Raw genomic sequence first — 18,123 nt, forward strand, 5'->3', positions numbered from 1 at the left:
TGAGAGAATGCCAAGAGTGTGCAAAGCTGTCATCAAGGCAAAGGGTGATACTTTGAAGAATCTAAAATCTAAAATATATGTTGATTTGTTTAACACTTTTTTGGTTACTACATGATTCCATATGTGCTGTTTCATAGTTTTGATGTCTTCACTATTATCCTACAATGTAGAAAATAGTAAAAATAAAGAAAAACCTTTGAGTCGGTGTGTCCAAACTTTTGACTGGTACTGTATATATTTTTTTCTTCTTCTGTATTTACAAAAGTATGTGGACACCCCTTCAAATGAGTGGATTTGGCTTTTTCAGCATACCTGTTGCTGACAGATACATAAATTATAGCACACAACCATGCAATCTCCATATACAAAACATTGGCAGTAGAATGGCCATTACTGAAAAGCTCAGTGACTTTCAATGTGGCACCGTCATAGGATGCTGGAAAACAAGTCAGTTCATCAAATTTCTGCCTTACTAGAGCTGACCCGGTCAACTGTAAGTACTGTTATTGTGAATTGGATCAACAACGGCTCAGCCGCAAAGTGGTAGGCCACATAAGGTCACAGAATGGGACCGCAGAGTGCTGAAGAGCATGGAGCATAAAAAACGTCTGTCCTCGGTTGCAATACTCACTACCGAGTTCCAAACTGCCTCTGGAAGCAACTTCAGCACAATAACTGTTTTTCGGGTGCTTCATGAAATGGGTATCCATGGCCGAGCAGCTGCACAAGATTATTAAGCCTAAGATTATACGCGATGTCAAGCATCGTCTGGAGTGGTGTAAAGCTTGCCGCCATTGGACTCTGGAGCAGTGGAAACGCCATCTCTGGAGTGATAAATCACGCTTCACCATCGTAGGCCGACGGATGAATCTGAGTTTGGCGGATGCCAGGAGAATGCTACCTGCCCCAATACATAGTGCCAACTGTAAAGTTTGGTAGTGGAGGAATAATGGTCTGGGGCTGTTTTTCATTGTTCAGGCAGCTTAGTTCCAGTGAAGGGAAATCTTAACGCTATAGCATACAATGACATTCTAGACAATTCTGTGCTTCCAACTTTGTGGCAACAGTTTGAGAATGGTCCCTGTGGCGCAGTGGTCAAAGACACTGCATCTCAGTACAAGAGGAGCCACTGCAGTACCAGGTCTGAATCCAGGCCGGAATCACATCCGGGTGTGATGTCCCATAGGGCAGTGCACAATTGGCCCAGGGTCGTCCGGGGTAGGCCGTCATTGTAAATAAGAACTTGTCCTATCTGACTTGCCTATTTAAATACAAAAAATTAACAAGTTCCAGGAGAAATGTTCCGACTTCTAGTGGAAAGACTTCCCAGAAGAGTGGAGGCTGTTATAGCAGCAAAGGTGTGACCAACTCCTTAATACCGATGACTTTGTGTAACAGTATAACTTTAGACCGTCCCCTCGCCCGAACCAGGGACCCTCTGCACACATCAACAACAGTCACCCACGAAGCATCGTTACCATCGCTCCACAAAAGCCGCGGCCCTTGCAGAGCAAGGGGAACTACTACTTCAAGGTCTCCACATACTTTTGGTCATGTGGTGTATATTGAACAAAATTCGGCAGAACCTCCCACTTGGTCAGCTGACCAGGAAGTGGGTGTTTCTTCGCGATGCACAGGAAGTTGAATAATCAGCTGATACTGGAGGTGTTTTGATGGAAGTTGCTGTTGTTTGTGGAGAGTTTTTATTCCTTCTCTTCAATTCATTATAAAGACACATCAAACGATAAAAGGAATTCGGTGGACTTTGAACTAATAGTGAGGTTTTTAATATTAGCTAAGTGACACGGTTGTAATTTCAATTCATAGCTGCCTGTATTGCTATTGAGTTCTCGATAATGAAGAAAATAGCAACGTAGCTGACGTTAGTCAACGCTTTGAGACGTTCTTTGTTTATGTTGTGCCAGACAAAGCTGCAGTGTTTGGTTTCGTCTTTTTGAAGATCGTTTTATATTTGTTTATAATTGTGAGTGAATATCGATTACAATAACGTTACAGGGGAGCTAAATAATGTTAACGATAGCTAGCTAGCATAACTACAAGTTACCGACAATTGTTGTCAAGCCGCTGAGTTGTCCTGTATAGTCTGATCATAAACGAGACAGCTGAGATCTTTAGATAGTGACGAGTGTGGAAAGACTTCAGTCTAGTTGTTGTGTGGTCGTCATTTGCGCATCACTCAGTCAGTCAACTCATCTGCGACCTGTTGGTAGAACTAGCTAACGTACATGTCAGCCACCAACCTAAGTCTCAGTTGGCTTTGTGTGTAACGTAGCAAGTTGGTTGCGCAATTCCTGTATGCTAGCTACTTGTCAACAAGGATCACTTCATATGCTAACAGTAATCGCTCGTCGCTAATTATTTGGTGTCTTGGTCTCTGAGAACGTACCATTTGTCCCGCTGTCAATATATTTCATGGTGTTTTATGTAAAGCCGTATTGTTTATGAATTAAGTATTTATTGTGTTAACTTCATGTTGTATAGAAACAATAGGAGTGTTTAAGAAGAGGATTGGGCAGTTTAGTATTAAAGAAAGGTCCAGTTCAGGCAGAGAACCTTGTTGAAAATCCTTCTCCCTACTCGCCAATGCTGGATCTGGAAGTTGTTCCTGAAAGATCTTTAGGAAATGAACAATGGGAATTCGCGTTAGGTAAGTGACTCCTGAAGAGACTATTGGGTATTTCTTCAACCTACCACACACCTCAACTAATATGCATGTTTTCCCAGTAAGTTGTTTTTAATGGTTGTTTGTCATTTGTAAATGAGAACTAAAGCAATCTCTTAATATATTGTCCATGTTCTTGTCACAGGGATGCCATTGGCCCAGGCCATTTCCATTTTACAGAAACACTGCCGCATCATCAAGAATGTCCAGGTTCTTTACAGTGAACAAGTAAGAGATTAGTTAACTACTATTGTGTGTGATATAGGGTGTGGGCTGTCAGATTAATTTGACTGTTTTTTGATTGACTGTCCATTGAAATGGTATGTTATGTTACTGTGCTTCTAGACACCACTTAGTCATGACCTCATACTCAACTTGACTCAGGATGGAATTAAACTGCTGTTTGGTGCCTGTAACCAGAGACTGAAGGTGAGGGAGACATGCTCTGGTTTATCATGACGCTACAGACAATAAGGCTGTCTATGTTGACTTATCAAGTCTCTCATTACTCATGTTTAGGTGATTGAAGTATACGACTTGAGCAAAGTTAAATTGAAATACTGGTGAGTGATCTCTAGTTCCTTGTGCTAATACCAGTGTGACTGGAGTTGTCATAGCAAATGTATTCACTATATATACAAAATTATGTGGACACCCCTTCAAATGAGTGGATTTGGCTATTTCAGCCATATCCGTTGCAGACAGGTGTATAATATCGAGCACACAGCCATGCAATCTCTATATACAAACATTGGCAGTAGAATGGCCTTAATGAAGAGCTCAGTGACTCAGTGATCTGGCACCGTCATAGGATGCCACCTTTCCAACAATCAGTTTGTCAAATTTCTGCCCTGCTAGAGCTGCCCCGGTCAACTGTACGTGTTGTTAGAAATGGTTTGTCAAGATCGGTGTGGAATAACTTGACTGGCCTGCACAGAGCCCTGACCTCAACCCCATCAAACACCTTTGGGATGAGTTTGAATACTGACTGCGAGGCAAGCCTAATCACCTCACCTCACTAATGCTCTTGTGGCTGACGGAAAGCAAGTCCCCGCAGCAATGTTCCAACATCTAGTGGAAAGCCTTCCCAAAAGAGGGGACGCTGTTATAGCAGCAAAGGGGGGACCAACTCCATATTAATGCCCATGATTTTGGAATGAGATGTTTGACGAGCAGGTTTCCACATACTTTTGGTCATGTAGTGTATCTGACAGTTTGTCAGACTGGAATAGTTTGTTGTAGTCCATGAGAATAACTTGTTTTGCAAATTGTTCAGTTTGTGTTGGATGTGGGATTTTGTGCTACTACATATACTGTTATAGTATCTAGGCCTAAATTGTCATTGTCTTGCAGTGGAGTACATTTCAACACTCAGGCTATAGCACCCACCATAGAGCAGATTGATCAGTCCTTTGGCGCCACACACCCTGGAGGTAAGGGAAGATAGAACTTTTTGTCTTATTGATAGTACTGTGGAATGCTGCAAGGCTTGTTGTGTTTGACCATGTTTTCCTCACTCCCCAGTATACAATGCTGCAGAGCAACTGTTCCACCTGAACTTTCGAGGACTCTCCTTCTCCTTCCAGCTTGACTCATGGAATGAAGCTCCCAAGTATGAGGTGAGACTATTACCTTACCCTGCTATATTTATCCCTAGTGTGCTGTTTTTCTGACTGGCTTTATGGTTAACCCTGTTTGACATAGCTGCTACACAGCAACTGTCTTCCATAACTTGCGCTTCTTGTTCAAACCTTACTGGTTTCCCTCGCTGATTTTCTGTGCATTACGTTACCTGGCCGACAACCCCTCATAGACCTTGTTTACCAGATAAAGAACTAGTCTTTTTGCCTTAGAAAATTATTTCTGTTAGCGATAATGAGAACCCCCGTACCTCTTTTCGACACCTTGGCAATGAACAAACAAATGTACATACTTCATTACCAATACAGCATGAGTATTTGGTTTTGAAGAATTTGGTAATGCTGGAATACAAAACAAATTGGCCCCGAAAATGACTCACTATGTCTTTATTATGAAAATACGTTGTTATAAAGCTTTTGATGTGAGTACTTGTATATCCATGTATTGAATATGAGCTGTTGAAATGCACACGCCAGTCTACTCCCAGTTGTTTTGCTTTGACAGCCTAACTTTGCCCATGGCTTGGCCTCCCTGCAGATTCCACACGGGGCCACAGTGAAACGGATGTACATCTCCGCTGGGAACAACCTACAGGACACCAAGTAAGAACACAATGTATTGACAAGCACACCTGGAATAATGGTTGAGCATAGCAAGTTTATGGGGAGATGGAGGGTGAAGGGGAAGATACAGTGTGTTTGGTGAGCTTGTTTACTCAGATGTAAATCTCCTTCGAATATGATTAGGTTTAAAACTGATGCATTTGAGTTATCTAAATACTTATTATTAAGTATTGAGAGAAAAACATGAATTTGTAATGACCTGACTATGACTCACTCTGTCGTTCCTCAGGGCCCCAGTGATGCCCCTTGCCTGTTTCCTTGGCAACGTTTTTGCAGAGTGTGTGGATGTGCTGAGGGATGGGGTGGGGCCACTTGGTCTGAGACTTCGCCTCCTCACTGCAGGTACTTAGCAAGGGGACATTTGAACCCACTCGTGTCCCATGAGTACAACACCATCAGAACTGTGGAATTCAAGCTAAATCGGTTCAGGTTGGTATTCCTTTTGAGGCTTCCTGAGTACATGCCACTGAAGGGACTGGAGGAAGTAGGTATTTTCCTCCTGTAGCGCAATCAGTCCTCAATTCTAATTGGATCAGGCTACTCTTCTCTTCCTCCCTTTAATTAATGAATTAATAGAGCCTCATGGTCTGGAGCTACAATATAATGCTTTCCTGCCAGTCCCTCAGGTCTATCACATTCCATGCTCTCTTCAGTCCACACATTAGCCCGTTAATCTCGTCACCATATATCACCTCTGACATGCCCCTCTAGGGAGGCTGAGCTAAACAAATGACCTACTACACCCGTTATTAGATGGGGAGGAGGTCTATCAAAATAGGCCCTCATCAATCTCTGTGTTTAGACGTGTCTCCTTAGACCAGCTGTTTTGTTTGTCTCTGTGGTTTTATGTATGATATACAGTCCTAATGAAACACCTGAGAGGAAGATGTGCTCCAACAATTTTGCAACAGCAGGTCTAATTAAGCTTGCGTAATGAGTGGTCTTCCTATCCTCAGGATGTGGGCCCGGGGTGATGGCTGATGCCAAGGTGCGTGCCGTGGAGAGGAACATTTACTTTGGAGACTCCTGTCAGGATGTGCTGAGCGCTCTGGGCTCACCACACAAAGTATTCTACAAGTCTGAAGACAAGGTTTGGCCCTCTACTCTGCTTCCTGTCTCTTTCTTTCCCTTGACCTGCTCCTTTCAGCAGTTGATATGGTCCTCTCTATGTTGATAAACAAGCTCTCTTCATGTTTGGGTTTCCTGTTTCAGATGAAGATCCACTCTCCGTCACCTCACAAGCAGGTCCCGTCTAAATGCAATGACTACTTCTTCAACTACTTCACCCTGGGGGTGGTGGGTATTGGTGTTCCATGGGGGGTTGTTAGAGAGGGCTTGCCTTAATTATGTTGACATTAAAGCTCAATGTAAGATGTTGCTTGTTTCTTAACACTGTTTGATTGGTCCCTTTTTGTTTTTTTCCAGGACTTACTCTTTGATTCTAGCACACACCTGGTGAAGAAGTTTGTCCTTCATACTAACTTCCCCGGCCATTACAATTTCAACATGTAAGCCTCTCTCTGCTTCAGTTAAGACAGCTGGCACCTCATTGGTCCTTGGCTGAAGTATACCATTTTCAGACATATGATCCATTTGAATAAATTATTTCCTGTAGAGCCAAAAGAGGCTATTAAACTCCTTAGTGGTGAAGTAATTTAGTCACAGAAGTGCTGTTCACTACACTCAGTAACATGTAACTGTCTCTCTCAACAATAGATATCATCGATGCGATTTCAAGATTCCACTTGTCATCAAGAAAGGTGAGTTTTCTAATCAGCATTTTCATTGTATTTGGTGAACTCTGTCTGTCTCCTCACGTATCCCTGTCTGTCTCCTCACGTATCCCGGTCTGTCTCCTCACGTATCCCTGTCTGTCTCCTCACGTATCCCTGTCTGTCTCCTCACGTATCCCGGTCTGTCTCCTCACGTATCCCTGTCTGTCTCCTCACGTATCCCTGTCTGTCTCCTCACGTATCCCGGTCTGTCTCCTCACGTATCCCTGTCTGTCTCCTCACGTATCCCTGTCTGTCTCCTCACGTATCCCGGTCTGTCTCCTCACGTATCCCGGTCTGTCTCCTCACGTATCCCTGTCTGTCTCCTCACGTATTCCGGTCTGTCTCCTCACGTATCCCTGTCTGTCTCATCACGTATCCCTGTCTGTCTCCTCACGTATCCCTGTCTGTCTCCTCACGTATCCCTGTCTGTCTCCTCACGTATCCCTGTCTGTCTCCTCACGTATCCCTGTCTGTCTCCTCACGTATCCCGGTCTGTCTCCTCACGTATCCCTGTCTGTCTCCTCACGTATCCCTGTCTGTCTCCTCACGTATCCCTGTCTGTCTCCTCACGTATCCCTGTCTGTCTCCTCACGTATCCCGGTCTGTCTCCTCACGTATCCCGGTCTGTCTCCTCACGTATCCCTGTCTGTCTCCTCACGTATCCCTGTCTGTCTCCTCACGTATCCCTGTCTGTCTCCTCACGTATCCCTGTCTGTCTCCTCACGTATCCCTGTCTGTCTCCTCACGTATCCCTGTCTGTCTCCTCACGTATCCCTGTCTGTCTCCTCACGTATCCCGGTCTGTCTCCTCACGTATCCCTGTCTGTCTCCTCACGTATCCCTGGTCTGTCTCCTCACGTATCCCTGTCTGTCTCCTCACGTATCCCGGTCTGTCTCCTCACGTATTCCGGTCTGTCTCCTCACGTATCCCTGTCTGTCTCCTCACGTATCCCTGTCTGTCTCCTCACGTATCCCTGTCTGTCTCCTCACGTATCCCTGTCTGTCTCCTCACGTATCCCTGTCTGTCTCCTCACGTATCCCGGTCTGTCTCCTCACGTATCCCTGTCTGTCTCCTCACGTATCCCTGTCTGTCTCCTCACGTATCCCTGTCTGTCTCCTCACGTATCCCTGTCTGTCTCCTCACGTGTCTGTCTCCTCACGTATCCCTGTCTGTCTCCTCACGTATCCCTGTCTGTCTCCTCACGTATCCCTGTCTGTCTCCTCACGTATCCCTGTCTGTCTCCTCACGTATCCCTGTCTGTCTCCTCACGTATCCCTGTCTGTCTCCTCACGTATCCCTGTCTGTCTCCTCACGTATCCCTGTCTGTCTCCTCACGTATCCCTGTCTGTCTCCTCACGTATCCCTGTCTGCCTTTCAGAAGGTGCTGCCGCTCAGGGGGAGGACTGCACCCTCACTACCTACAGCAAGGTCAGACATGCCTACACTGCTCAGTCTTTGCCTAGCTCACTCAAAAGTAGTGAAAAGAGCAACTATTGGTGAATGTTATAGCTACTTCAGACGAGGTTTGTGTTCTTCTGACTGACTATGGTTGTTTCTTCCATAGTGGGATCAGATTCAGGAGCTGCTTGGACAACCCATGGAGAAGCCTGTCGTGCTCCACAGGTAAGAGATGCCTGGGTCATAATTTACATGACTTCTGTCAGTTGAAACATTTTCACTGTACATCTGACTGCTGGCCCTGCAGTTAACAAAAAGGTGTAAAAAACAACGTGTTTCACAGGTCATCCTCGGCAAATAACACCAATCCCTTCGGCTCTACATTCTGTTTTGGACTACAGCGAATGATCTTTGAGGTAAGAACACTTGGTGTGTGGGTCGCGTGATGACGGTATTAGCTTGAGAAGTACAAAGGCCTGGATGTATGTAAACTATGTAAGGTATGTGTCTGAACTGTGCCAACTTGTCGTCCCAGGTGATGCAGAACAACCACATAGCTTCAGTGACCCTGTACGGAGCCCCCAGACCCAGCAGCAGGGCCAGAGCCGAGGCCATCGGCCACTGAACAGCATCCCACTGGCGCCCCAGACCCCAACCCATACCCGGCCTGAGGGCTGTCTCCCCACCGCTCCAGTCTGCTCCACACCAGCCCTGGGCTGATCAGCAGTGTACTCTCTGTCTCAGCCACTGCCATCTTCACACCAGAGAGGCCCGCTAGAAGCTCCTCTGGACCCATCTGCCCCTGTGTGACGGGCGCCTCATGCAGGGTCCTGCTAGGAGCCTTACGGCAGCCATCATCCCTTCTCCCTCTGACTGACCCTGTCCCAATGCTCTTCATCATCAGAACACTTGTTAGATGTGTTGACAGTGTACATTTGTATGCCTGTGAGCAGAAACAAATGCTCACCTGCTTACACAAATGAGCACCTGCATGCATGCTGTAGTTTTTTTTAAATTGACATTTTAATACATGATTAACATACATCAGAAACAGATACCAAAATCCTGCCACAGACACCAAAACCATTTCAATCCTTTCTTCACTATATGTTCATATTACCGATTTTAAAACGCATGCATATGGATGCAGGCTCATCTGCAGCACTAACACATTACGTACATCATTTCATACACAGACATATACACATACAGAAACAGCCATGCATGCACATCGACCTAAACCAATGCATGCACACACAAACAAACAATTGCATGAACATAGTTTTTATTTTTAAGATTACAAGCACAAACTGGCCACACCTTGGAGTGTCCTAGTGCTTTGCATGCTGTGAGGGGTACTGTCTTGGTTCATGAACAAACACACACATACTGGCCCACACACACACATTCATACACTCATGCCATGACCAAGTCCACAGCATAAGCCACCTCCTATTGCAAGGCAGTGAAGCACCAAATACATTTATAGTTTATTTTGTGTTTTTGCATGGAACGATAAAAACATTGGTTTTGACATTTGCACTAAGATACACCATATTTACTTGATTCTTGTCTCCTATCCACTGCGGATTGTGTATTTTGTTTCCATTAGTGATGACTGAGTAAAGGCTCGTGCTCCTCTGTCACCTGAAAAGCCATGCTTCTTTCCTTCCAGATGTACACCATCTCCTCCAACATCCACTGCTACCACTGTCCTTTACAACCTTCCCCCCTCATGCGCTCTCATCATTGCTCCCTTTCTCCATCCATTTCCCTGATCTCTTTTTCTATTCACAATAGATATCTAAATGAGTCCAGCTAAACCCCTTAGATGTACTTCATCATTGCTGTCATTCATTATCATTTGTTTTGTTAATTTGCCAACATTTTAGCCAAAGATGTTTTAGCATGTTTTAAGTTGTCATTTTAGTTTTGTCAACTTGACCTCTTGCCTAGAAGAGCTGACATTCCCTCCTAAAACAAGATTATTTTTTATTGCAGGCCCCAGAACCATAATCTTGATCTCATCTTAGTACTTCTTGAATATATGTTCTTTATAATTGCTTTGTGCTTTTTAGTGCAGATCTTTTATCATTCAGTTTTTACTCTAACCAAGATGTCTTCTATATGTGTAGCAGTCTCTTCTGGTGTTCGATGTTTGTACAGATTTGTAAATAGTGTGCCCTTTTCTTTTGGCTTGTCATTTTAAGATAATGGTACGATGTGGGCCTGAATTGTTTTAAGGTCAGAGCACACGCCAGACGCGACACTTCTATTACATAGGAATTCTGTTTGATATCTCTCCCCCCTAGTGGAGAGAACACTGTCTGGCTCCTTAACCCTGGGCCTGAATGGGTCCTTCATCTCTATAGCTCAGCTTTAACCACTATTAGTATTAGAGACCGATGCTGAAGATGGGATAAATCAGAGACAAAGATGGATAGGGAAGGTAGCCCTGTACACTCTGTTTAGAACCCCCGGATGTGTGTGTGGTCAGTCGCCCTGTTATAGTGGGTTGATCATGTAGTGGTGCTAGAACAGAGGTATTGTTCATGTTGTTCTGTCACAGGTGGCTGGTTTGCCTGTCAGCCCCACTCAGACCAGCCCTCAGCTTTGCAGCGTGTGATGCAGGCGTATTACATGGGCATTGTTTGTTCTGTTACATTGACTTGTTTCATGAGTTGCGATGAAAAAAGCCTGTGCTGCTGTTGATGTTAAAAGTATACCCCTTTGCTTTGTTCAAGTAGTATACAACAACAAAAAAGCTACAATTCTTTGTTAATGTTGTGCCTCATTTCCCACCAAGCCTGTCTTGACTTCTTTTTATAAATGAAACTATTGAACAGCATTGAGTATGACTGAGCATGATGAGCTAACATGATTGACTGACTGTCACCCATAGGCCATCATTTCCCTCTTGCTCCATAAAAAACATGACAAATTGTAGAATAAAGACTTGATGTACAGTGCAGGTCCTGAGCTCAGTCATGAAGGGCTAATCCTCATCAACCCCTGGTGTTCTGATTGGAAGATTTGCACAATACACAATACATTATTTTGCTTTGTTCTAGTTGCTGGACACAGAAACATGTATATCACTGAACATCTCACAGCAAGACTATGGTTTTAACATCAGTCTGACCGTCACCACCGGCCAACCCTTCATGACCTGAGCTACACACACTGGTTGTTGGAGTTCCAATACAATGCAATGCAATCCCGGCCGGGTACATTTGTTGCATCTGATATAACTCACTGTAGATGAGTTTGCATTTATATTAGCGAGCAAACAAATGCAACACAACTGATGTTGTGGTAACGTTACTGGAATGTTACTGCTGAGCATGAGCTGGGCTGTGTTAGCCCAATCTCAGGTGGACATAGATCTTGTTTTAAATGCCAGGAGAAAGGGGATGCTTCCTTTTCAGCTGTTGGCTTTGCCTGTTTTATTTCCTCTCAATTGATCCTATTTTTGCATTGGATTGTATTAATGACTGTAATTAAGACTGTAATTATAAATGAACAACTTCAGTTGAGTTTAATGCTATGTATTGTCTCCCTTTATATTGTATGTTTTATCCCCATTCCCCAAAGTAGTTATTTTAGGTGGATTCAGTCAATTTAACCCAGTTCTGGAAATGGGAGTTATCCTTAATTCAACATGTGAATCAAATTAATTGGAATCTGGTGTCATATTTTGGATAACTTTACTTCTGTACAATAAAGAATATGTAGATCAACATTATCAAGCATGTCATAAAAAGCAATAACCGTTGCTACGGTGAATCAGAACGGTCTGCTTAAAGCTTGCACAATGCTCCTGAATGATGCAAGAATGCTGTGATTAAGATGAGCTCCTCATAAAATCTACTGTCAAACTCAACATTTGAATTTGATAAAATTGCTCATTCTGAATTTTGTTCATTTAAAAAAAATCCTGTTACTGTGTGTACAAAAAGGATATGAAAATGTTGATGTAATAAATATGACAAAAGTCTTGAGCTGTATTTTTTCTTTTTAAAGAACAAAAAAGCAGTACATGCACATGTTTTCCACCAGGGACAATTTCAGTGTTAACTGATTGCTTTACATTTTGATATCAACAGCATGTCGTCTACTTACAGCATTTGGACTACAGTTGGAGGTATAGCTGAACATAACAAGTTTAAAAAGAAACAGCATGTAAGGATTCTGATTATCAGAAGTATTGTAAATGAAAGCACACCACACTCAACTGTTCAGGGTTTACTCTGGGCTTTGGTTTGTTGCTTGGTGATTGTCATCTTCAGTGTAGCTAATTGTGAACTAAAAAAGTAGGTGCTGTGCACATAACATTCATGAATATGTCAACTCTACCTCTGTTGGAAAGTTTCTAAGAAAGATTTCTGGAACTACACTGAAGAAAAATATAAATGCAACATGTAAAGTGTTGGTCCCATGTTTCATGAGCTGAAATATAAGATCCCAGAAAAGTTCAATATGCAGAAAAAGCTTATTTCTCTAAAATGTTGTGCACAGATTTGTTTGTACCCCTGTTATTCAGCATTTCTCCTTTGCCAAGATAATGCATCCACCTGCCAGGTGTGGCACATCAAGAAGCTGATTAAACAGCATGATCATTACACAGGTGCACCTTGTGCTGGTGCCAATAAAAAGGCCAGTGTAACGTTTTGCCACACAACACAATGCCACAGATGTCTCAAGTTTTGAGGGATTGCGCAATTGGCATGCTGACTGCAGGAATGTCCACCAGAGCTGTTGCCAGATAATTGAATGTTAATTTCTCTACCATAAGCCGCCTCCAACGTAATTTTAGAGAATTTGGCAGTACGTCCAACCGGCCTTACAATCGCAGACCACATTTATGGCGTTGTGTTGGTGAGTGGTTTGCTGATGTCAACATTGTGAGCAGAGTGCCCCATGGTGGCGATGGGGTTATGATATGGGCAGGCATAAGCTACAGACAACAAACACAATTGCATTTTATCAATGGCAATTTGAATGCAAAGATACCAGCAACTTCGCACAGCCATTGAAGAGGAGTGAGACAACATTTCTTTGAAATTGTTGCATTTATATTTTTGTTCAGTATATATATAATGAGGTCCATTGGGGACATCCTGCCACAGCTACAGTTGATGCATTGAGCTTTGTCTCCCTTCATTTCAGATTCAAGTCTACCTACATGTATCATCTGATGTGTAATCGCACACAAAGGGTGTGTTCGTAAATTCAATCTGGATTCGTAAATTCAGAGCGTTGTCAGATTGTCCGTTCGCAAATTCAGAGCGTTGCGCTTCAGAGCTTGCTAGCTACTTTCAGACACAAATTAGAGAACACCTCACTCTAACCATTTTACTCGCCCTGGCAGAACTATCCAGAGTGTAGGTGACTGTAACTGTGCCGCTGGAAACAATCTAATTACATTTTTGCCGACGTTTACTGACGCCGGCCATATTCAACGGGTGTTGAGTGTTCGTAAATTCACCAGTTATTCTGCGCTCTGACACACTCAGACAAGAGTGCTCTGAAATCGGAGTAGATAGTCAGAGTGAATTTACGAACGCACCCAAAGATACTTCATTTACAACGCCGAACTGTATATTCTACTGCACAAAATAAACCTGGCACATGTTTCAATCTATATTGACCTTATTGAGGCTCTGTGCAATAAAATAAACAAAGTAAGTCATACTGTACCTAAATTGAGCAGGGGTGTTTTTAAAACATTACCACCACAGTAAATTTACCAACTGGTTTTACATCCAGGATTTTTCCAAGAAAAATATAAGAAAAATACCTAGAGACAATGCACATTTACCATGGCTGTAAACTGTTAAGCAAAAACCACTGTGTTACCTAAAAATAACTGTACCTAACATTCAATCACAGCTTCCATATCCCAATGGCTCTTTCACAGTGTAGTCCCTCTAATCGACATAACACAAAGCCCTCAATGCTTTACAAACACGGTAACATCATAGTCCTGTTCCACTGTAGTCTCGGAGTCCTTCTGTCCTGTTGTCCCGAGTACCTTGCCCCTCCACTTAAAGGGCCATGGGGTGGGGGCCAGGTTACTGTGACAGCTCAGTTGGGGGTCATGCAGCAGGTTCCACATGAGCCAGATCTGTGGCACTGTCAGGCTGTGTACCACCATCAGCTCCCTGTAGAAACAAGGGTCAAACACCTGGAGGTGGGGAGCAGCAGAGGGGCGCACAATTCCAAATGTACGGAAACCTTCATGGCGTGATGGTTTGACTCCGATTCTCTTTAAGCACATGCCTAAGAACACATCGTCGATGGGGAATAATTCTACCTGCTGACACGCTCCAGTCAGCCGCCTGGCGGTGTGACCGGACATCACAAAGCCTCCCCCTCCTGCATATGACGGATACATTGTCTGGCCGTACACAAACTCAGGCACAAAGTACTTGCTGCTGCGCCGGCGGATGGGGCGGGCGTGGTGGATGATGTCACCCACAAAGAGGTCCTTGTCAGGCTTCTGACCCTTCAGCATCTGCAAAATGTTGTCTATATTCACGTAGACATCCGCATCACCTTTGAAGATAAACTGGACATTGGAGCAGCTGTCATTCACCCACTGGAGGAAGTGGGTCTCTTTAAGTGTCAAATTGAAAAATGTGTCATCAAAGTCCCAGAGGAGAATGTCCCCAAAGGTGTGGCTTTCATAGGCAAGAAGCCGGTCCCATAAAGGCAGGGCTGTCTTGTTCCTGGGTACCCCAAGGAGGAATACAGTCTTCACTGTCTGCCCATCCTGGAGAACACCCTCTCTTCCCCAGGTGTGCCGCACTACCTGCCTCCTTTCAAAGTCTGCTGCTACGGACTTGATAGTAATGAGCATGTAGAGCTCACCTGAGCACTTCCCTGGCTGGTCTATCAGCAGTCTGAAGTCCCGGTTGTCCTTATCTCTTAGGTAACCTTCAAAGTCAAAAGGTGGTTGTGTGGGTAAAACAGGAGCAGCCTTTGTTGGAGCAACCTTCTTTGTCCCCTCATCTTTCTTTGACTTGGATCTAGATTTGGTCTTGGTCTTAGGTTTGGATTTAGACTGAAGTTTGGACTTCGGATGTGACTGAGGCTCAGACTGGCACTTTGTCTTATCTGGGTGCGTAGAGGGGACCAGTTTAGTCACATGGCTCTCTGGTAGAGCCCCTAGAAGAGCACGGGAGCTTGTAGAGCCCTGCTCTAAGTGCCAAGTGTCCCAGGTGGGAGTGAAGCATTGGTGGGCATACAACAGCAGACAGAATAGCCCCAACATGATCAGGGTGCACAGAACATCTCCTTTTATGTGAATTCTCCTCATTGTGTCCCACTGAACCTATTTCCCTTCAAAGGCTGATTTAATTTACAACTCTTTTCCCATTAATTTGTATTTTCCTCTTCCTCAGGATCTCTGCGATCAGAAAGCGCCATACAGCATCCTGTGAAGAGTTCACAATACTGATCACCCATGCAAGAGCAATTCCCGAGAGTTTTTCTGGGGGACCCTTAGGTCCTGCTGGATAATGCTCCGTAACCCAACACTCTGCAGTCCTTATGTTTCTACTCCAGTATCTCAGAGGGGTTTTCCCTTTAGTCCGCAAAATTAATTCCATTCCATCTCTTCAGCAGGCTGTAATCCTAGATATGAAAATAAATGACGAGAATTACATTGTATACAAACAAGGAAAATAACAAAATATATTTGACATAAGTTTTTTTTGTTACTTTTATATTTGCAGTTACTTTGTTCTTATTTTTCTTTGACTTTATTTTTCATAAATTATCTGCAGTTCAAACTCATTTCCCCAAGTGTCCAGAACTAATGCAAGAATGTTCCTACCTTTTCCTATAGCAGACACGCCCCCTCAACGGAACAGAACAGATCCTCTCCCAGTAGTCTACAGAAATTGACCACGGTTTCCAAGTTAGCGTTCAAATGACACATCAGAAGCAAATGTTAAGCCAGACCAAAATGTTCCAAAAGATTTTGAAGAACGACTTCATTGCCACCCTCCTATAGAAAAAATCTGGTCAATTCGGCTATTATGAGGGCGTGTCGGATCTTATGTAAACTCTACATAAGATTTCTAAATATAAAATTATTTATTGTGTGCGTTAGAACATGTCCCTATCTTAATCTCCTTCACTCATGTAACTATTTATTGGTTCACCATGCAGTTTATAATTGGCAAAAATGCATCTTAAAATGCATCATTTTTCGGACAGCTTTTGTCGCATGTAAAAAAAGAAAAAACCGACCATGACGCATTAGATTTACATATAATTCCCAGACTGTTGCATATTTGCATAATACAGGGAGCCCTATATTGAATGACAGAGTTTGTATTGTATCAGTATATGTGTACAAAGTATTATATTTACGCATCAGTCATCATACTTACCACAACATATGAAAGTCACCAAAGAAATTTATAGCGCAACTGCCAAACCCGGGAACATCTGGTTTCTGTATGAAAACTGCAGTCTCTGACAGTGCTGGGGTCCAACAAAAACGAAGTTTAAAATGGAGAGAGAAAAATACATGAAATGAAAACAGACCTACATGGTGTATGGAGGGAGGCTCAGTAAGGTAAAGTTAACTTTTTGAAAAACGTGCAAAATTGGCAAGACAGCATTTTAACGGTATTCATTTCACTGGTCACGTGACACGTGTGGGAGTCGCTGGTCCAGCTGTGCGCCAGATGCCAGCGCAGCAACTGGAAGCGGACTCTCCAAGAATATGAAGGAAGGGGAAAGGGGGGAGCATAATGATCCGGACCTAGCAGACTTATTTTTTTGTCAGACACTTTGTACTTTTATCGTGGTGATTGATGTCCTTGCAATACAGCACCATATGCACTTCTAGCCCCTAGCTGTCTTAAATGGCTGCAATTTAGGAGCTGGATACACTTAACAGCAATCTGTCCTGAGAGACATTGAAGACATTTATTCAACCAACAAGACTTGAATGAAAATACTACAATGAAAACAAAAAACAGACATATTAAGTCAAAAGACCATTTCATTTTAGAGTTACATTTTCTGCACACACAAAGTTCCCTGTCTATTTACAACCTACAAAATGTAAACGTGTGTCACACAATGCTGGTCCCATTTAACATTAAAGGAGTATAGATTTATTTGGCTAGAAAACCACATTTACAACATGACAGTTACTCCCACCCACTGACTCTTCTAAAACATCACTGCTGACCAATATGACATCTTGGGGTGCTTTTCTTCAGGCCTTGCCACTAGTGAACTAGACTTTCTTCACACTTATAAATCCTCCTCTCCTGGCTCCCCCCGGACTGGCTCCTCCCTCTCACACAGGGGGTACCATCAGGAAGAGGCTGTGCCTGCTCTCGTGATCTTGAACAGGGCATTGACATTGTTGTTTTTGATAGCGTCCCGGCAGGCTGTGATAACCTGATTCTTCGGCTTACCCACTGAGAGAGACAAATAGTAGTAGAGGTTAGGAAAGACACATTCAAACCTCTACAATTGCTATCTCCCACTGATCACCCTGTCAACCCCTACTCACCTCTCAGTCTCCCTGCCCTCTGAATGGGCTTGGTTGACAGACTTAAGAGCATTGTGATTGTTGGATCCGATCTTGTACTCATTGATCAGGTCTCTCTTCAGGTCATAGAGCTCAATGTAGAGCTTCTTCATGTTCCTCCTGTCATGCAAAAAGATGAAGGGATGAAAAGAAAAGCCAAGCAGAGAAATCATGGTGGTTGTTGTGGCTTCACTAACTTGTCCCCCATGAGTTGTGCGTCCTCTGCCTTCTCCAGCATGTTACGGATGTGATGAGAATGATCTGCAATGGCCTCCATCAGCATTTGGTGGACAGAGTGATAGTCATCTACCTGTTCAAACAATAGGTAACTTTGCGTAACGGTATGTAACCCCGTTTCTCTGAAGGAGATGAGGAAGACATCTCACTATGGGACACGCCATCTTTTGTGGGTCATTGGTTGAAACCAATCATGCCTAACAG

At 43.6% G+C, this 18,123-nt stretch overlaps 2 protein-coding genes and 1 long non-coding RNA gene across 7 annotated transcripts; 1 reads left to right on the top strand and 2 right to left on the bottom strand.

Annotated features, from left to right (window-relative positions):
• The first annotated feature begins 1,639 nt into the window (after nucleotides 1–1,639).
• LOC115134296 (phagosome assembly factor 1-like) lies at nucleotides 1,640–12,119 on the top strand. 4 transcript variants are annotated; one of them, XM_029668120.2, is made up of 17 exons: nucleotides 1,640–1,776; nucleotides 2,503–2,668; nucleotides 2,829–2,911; nucleotides 3,029–3,112; nucleotides 3,203–3,246; nucleotides 4,037–4,116; nucleotides 4,208–4,302; nucleotides 4,829–4,926; nucleotides 5,177–5,289; nucleotides 5,904–6,037; nucleotides 6,160–6,243; nucleotides 6,373–6,455; nucleotides 6,664–6,707; nucleotides 8,101–8,150; nucleotides 8,287–8,345; nucleotides 8,464–8,536; nucleotides 8,656–12,119. In XM_029668120.2, the coding sequence occupies exons 2-17, from the start codon at nucleotides 2,605–2,607 to the stop codon at nucleotides 8,743–8,745; spliced, it is 1,278 nt and encodes a 425-aa protein (XP_029523980.2). In that variant the 5' UTR covers nucleotides 1,640–1,776; nucleotides 2,503–2,604; the 3' UTR covers nucleotides 8,746–12,119. The 4 variants fall into 4 exon arrangements, with proteins under 4 accessions (XP_029523980.2, XP_064878665.1, XP_029523982.2 ...); XM_065022593.1 differs by having other exon boundaries at nucleotides 1,640–2,668; XM_029668122.2 differs by having other exon boundaries at nucleotides 1,640–2,668; nucleotides 6,160–6,192.
• Nucleotides 12,111–16,798, bottom strand: LOC115134766 (UDP-GlcNAc:betaGal beta-1,3-N-acetylglucosaminyltransferase 9-like). 2 transcript variants are annotated; one of them, XM_029668961.2, is made up of 3 exons: nucleotides 16,523–16,798; nucleotides 15,961–16,018; nucleotides 12,111–15,758 (listed from the first exon to the last, which is right to left on the bottom strand). In XM_029668961.2, exon 3 carries the CDS (start codon nucleotides 15,439–15,441, stop codon nucleotides 14,074–14,076), a length of 1,368 nt encoding a protein of 455 aa, XP_029524821.1. In that variant the 5' UTR covers nucleotides 15,442–15,758; nucleotides 15,961–16,018; nucleotides 16,523–16,798; the 3' UTR covers nucleotides 12,111–14,073. The 2 variants fall into 2 exon arrangements, with proteins under 2 accessions (XP_029524821.1, XP_029524822.1); XM_029668962.2 differs by lacking the exon at nucleotides 15,961–16,018.
• Nucleotides 16,799–17,042: 244 nt separating this feature from the next.
• Nucleotides 17,043–18,117, bottom strand: LOC115134768 (uncharacterized). The gene is made up of 2 exons (XR_003864373.1): nucleotides 17,665–18,117; nucleotides 17,043–17,569 (listed from the first exon to the last, which is right to left on the bottom strand). It is a non-coding gene; the product is annotated as an uncharacterized LOC115134768 (long non-coding RNA).
• Nucleotides 18,118–18,123: the final 6 nt, after the last annotated feature.

This window comes from Oncorhynchus nerka, linkage group LG9a (assembly GCF_034236695.1).
Source record: "Oncorhynchus nerka isolate Pitt River linkage group LG9a, Oner_Uvic_2.0, whole genome shotgun sequence".
Taxonomy (NCBI): domain Eukaryota; kingdom Metazoa; phylum Chordata; class Actinopteri; order Salmoniformes; family Salmonidae; genus Oncorhynchus; species Oncorhynchus nerka.